The 3,862-nt window shown below is 38.9% G+C and overlaps 1 protein-coding gene across 1 annotated transcript; it reads left to right on the top strand.

The window, feature by feature from the left end:
• Window positions 1-793: 793 nt before the first annotated feature.
• On the top strand, window positions 794-3,573 carry LOC120629226 (protein yellow-like). The gene has a single exon (XM_039898093.1). It carries the CDS (start codon window positions 880-882, stop codon window positions 2,218-2,220), a length of 1,341 nt encoding a protein of 446 aa, XP_039754027.1. The 5' UTR covers window positions 794-879; the 3' UTR covers window positions 2,221-3,573.
• The last annotated feature ends 289 nt before the right edge of the window (window positions 3,574-3,862 follow it).

The raw sequence follows: 3,862 nt of genomic DNA, 5'->3' as shown, positions 1-3,862 counted from the left end.
CCATAAAAGTTTCATTTAATTCTAACTTTCTATTTATTAAATAAATTTAAATAATACTTACCTATGTTTTACTGTATTTATTACAAAGTTATGAGTAGGTATATATGTTATGAGTTTAGTTCCATATTTTGGTGATGACCTGATGATTTTTGGAGCCACATGACACCAAGTGTTTGCATCAAATCATTCGCAAAAGTTGCACTACTGTACCTAATAGTCAGTATAAATAAATGGTTTTATGTTCAAGGTTGAGTTATACGTTTAACACACAGAAGTCAGTAGGTTTTTAATCCTATTATTTATGTAAACTTGCATCAGTGCATGCAAGCATGGAGCTTACATAGTAAGTCTAGAAATATTTAGAATAGTTACACCTACCGACTCATTTTATTTTAAACATAAATTGAGCGCTACATTTAAAAGCTGCGGATTAAGTTACCCTAAATTTTACTACACCTTAGGGTGTTTAAATCAAACACACCTAACAAGTAATACTTATACCTTTGCATGTTTTGAAAAGCCAAGCTCAACGACCACTTCAATCGATTCCCTGTACGATTTATACATAAACGGCGAGACTGTCCGACCCTCCGTCTAGCAGGGGTGAAACGCGTGACCTTCGCGCACCCTTTCCGGTATGTATCTATGCATTTGCTAAAATTGCAGCGCAGTGTATAACGAGCGAGCTGAGATAATCCTCCATTCAAGGTAGCAGAATCAATTAATGAGTTGTCAATAACAATGACGTAGTGCTGTGACACGCGTGTGCAGTTAAGGAGTCCGCGAGGCACGCACGGCGAGGTGGTCGGGCTTCAGTCAGTCAGTCACATAGCAAGCGCCGGCCGCGCTACACGTAACCGAGTCGACTCCGAGCGAACTATGAAACTTGCCGTGTTTATCGTGTTTCTTGCTGCTGCTGCGGCACAGGACAAGCTGCCGCGTCCTCCGCCTCTGCATCGCGAACAGTTCAGAGTAATATACGAGTGGCGGACTGTCGACTTCGAGTGGGAATCTCCGAAGGACCGTGAAACCTTCCTCAACACCAGCCGCTACATCCCCCAGAATGTGTTAATATCGGGCATCAACTTTTACAAGGACAATATATTTCTCACGCTACCCCGAATGCTCGATGGTGTACCGGCCACTCTCGCATACATCCCTACAAATCAAAATGATACGACGGCTCCGAAGCTGAAACCTTTTCCCAGCTGGAGCGCCAACACCATGGACGATTGTTACGCTCTACAGTTTGTGCAGAACATCGAAATCGATCGCAATGGTATGATGTGGATTCTGGATAACGGTCGCGTCGGTACTCTGACACAAAGCCCAAACGCTAAGTGTCCGCCTTCGATAGTGTTAATTGATCTGAAAACAGGGGAGAACAAATTAGAGCGCTACCCCCTACCAGCAGACATAGTCAATCCTAGCACGACATACTTAAACGATTTAGTGGTTGATAATCGTGATGGTGATTTCGCGTATATAACCGATAACAGCGCGGTGGATCCAGGTATCATCGTGTTCAGATTAAGCGATAAAAAGTCGTGGAAGTTGCGCGACACAAAGTCAATGTCATCGGTTCCGGAAGCTGCAATTTTCCGCATCAATGGCACCACAGTAAACCTTCCCGTGAACATCGACGGCATTGCTATGGGACCACAGTTTTTAACTGAAGATGAGACTGTAGACCGAACGGTTTACTATTGCCCGCTTGCAAGTTTTAATATGTACGCTATCAATGCATCTGTGCTACGAAATGAATCTCTGGCTGTCATGGGTGAAGGAGCTCTGCGTCCCTACGTAGTTAATCTCGGTACTAAAGCCTCACAAACCGACGGTATGAAAATGGACTCAACGGGCGCACTCTTTTTCGGACTGATTGGCAACTCAACCATAGCAGAGTGGAACACCACTGTCGATTTCCGCACGGGTCAACGTACGATCGCCCGCGATCCAAACTACATCCAGTGGGTGGACCGCTTCACTTTCGACGATCGCGGCAACCTGTATGTTATTGTGAACAGATTGTATAATTTCGTGAAAAACCAAGTATCTGTAGATGAAGTCAACTATAGGATTCTGAGGTCGTACACTGGGCTGAAAAGCTATATATATGCCGAGGATTTGATGCCAGAAAAACCTCCGCAATCATCCGCGGCAGCTCCCACGCTCGCCGCATCCCTGCTGGTATACGCTCTGGCACGTTTGTTCGCTTAGGCAGGTTCTGGTCATATCCTTGGCCCTGTAAGTCACATTATGCGTCGCTAGGACTGATGCGTGTAACATTACCAAATATTAAAAGTTACCTTGACCTCGTGGTCTTTTCAGTGATAATTCGCAGTGTAGATAGCTTTGTATAATATTTAAGTTTAAGTGTATTATTAGGTGAATCTTGCATGCGACCTTTTTGATAATCGAAGGCGTGCTGAAGACGATCCGTGTCGTTGCATGTGAAACAAAAGGTCGGGGACGCGTTGCCAAATGCCGTTTCACCACTCAACATTCCATCTATAACTTTAAATAAACAAAAATTTATACGATCATTAGTTATTTTTTAATGTAGAAGAGTTACAAATAGTGATGGTGCAACGTAAGTATGCAACAAAATTTTAGTACTGGAAATTATTTTTTATGACGTCATATGAATTTAATGACGAATTTTTAGTACTTAAATCTCGGTCGGTCCCGTAATGTGCGATATATATTATGCATAAATATCTTAACACTTTCTTTATCTTTAATATTAAGTCGATGGCCAATGAATTAATAGTAGAGTTCTTCCCTTGTTAATCATTTTAGATAAGCTAAGTTGGAAAGCTAATTTATTTATATTCATATCATTATAATACTTAGTTATTTATGATACAAGTGCGCAAAGTTGGTAATTACGAGTCCCATATTTTAAGCCGTCGCGTAGTCGAGAAATTACCTACCAGCGCCGAGAATTTTTTTTGCTGACATGTATAATTTTACATTTTTCAATACATTTGTAAATAAACTACAACATTTAACATACTGACCGTCTTAGCTAATCAGCTGTAAAAGTATAGATAAATGTTTTGTAAACAGCTTGATACTTTTTCTCTTACTTGTCTTATTATGTAAACAATCGATTAACTATCGCATACCTTAAAACCATCGAAAGAAATATAATAAAAATCAATCATCGAAAGAATAACTTCATAATAGAAAATCTGACTTTTATGTGAAGTACTTCGGAAATTGAATTAATGTTAAATATGAATTCTGCTAGAAACTGTAATGTGTAACATATTCCGGGCGTTCTGTGACAGCCAAAATATTATTAACACATTTAATTTTGTAATTTTAAAGCAAAGGCTTAAGAAATTATTGTTTACAAGAAAGACAAATAAGAAAAAAAACTATAATACAGTTTAAGTTCTTAACAAGCAAATGTATTGAAAATCTGCTAAGGCAATAGAGATAAGCGGTAATATTAAATGAATGTATGATAAACCTCATATTATATATCTGGAATAAGAGTGTTTCTTACATTTATGGTTGTGAGGCTATGTGCGACTAGAAATAAACGTGTTTATCATATTATAATGTTTGCATTTTTTATTTGCCCTTGTTAGTGGCTCACCATAAAGTGTTAATGCCTTAAGTACAGAGTGCTTCACTTAATTTTTAAACAAGGACTATCTTATAAAATTTACGCAACAAGTTTTTGCAGCTAACCCGAATATACTTTGCCTAACTTCAAAATACTTGTTCAGGTTATTATTTTTTTTAACCAAGTAATCGGAGCGTGACTCGCACTTTGGATGTACATAGTGTTTTCTTGTTGCAATTTTCCTTTTAAATATGATATTGCATTTCCGACTAACATTTATAA

This window comes from Pararge aegeria, chromosome 14, assembly GCF_905163445.1.
Source record: "Pararge aegeria chromosome 14, ilParAegt1.1, whole genome shotgun sequence".
NCBI lineage: Eukaryota > Metazoa > Arthropoda > Insecta > Lepidoptera > Nymphalidae > Pararge > Pararge aegeria.
The sequence above is the reverse complement of the archived record's forward strand: the minus strand, read 5'-3'. Positions and strand labels throughout refer to the sequence as shown.

Excerpts from the sequence above, each read along its gene's own strand:
- LOC120629226 (XM_039898093.1), top strand. The coding sequence starts at position 880 with ATGAAACTTGCCGTGTTTATCGTGTTTCTTGCTGCTGCTGCGGCACAG.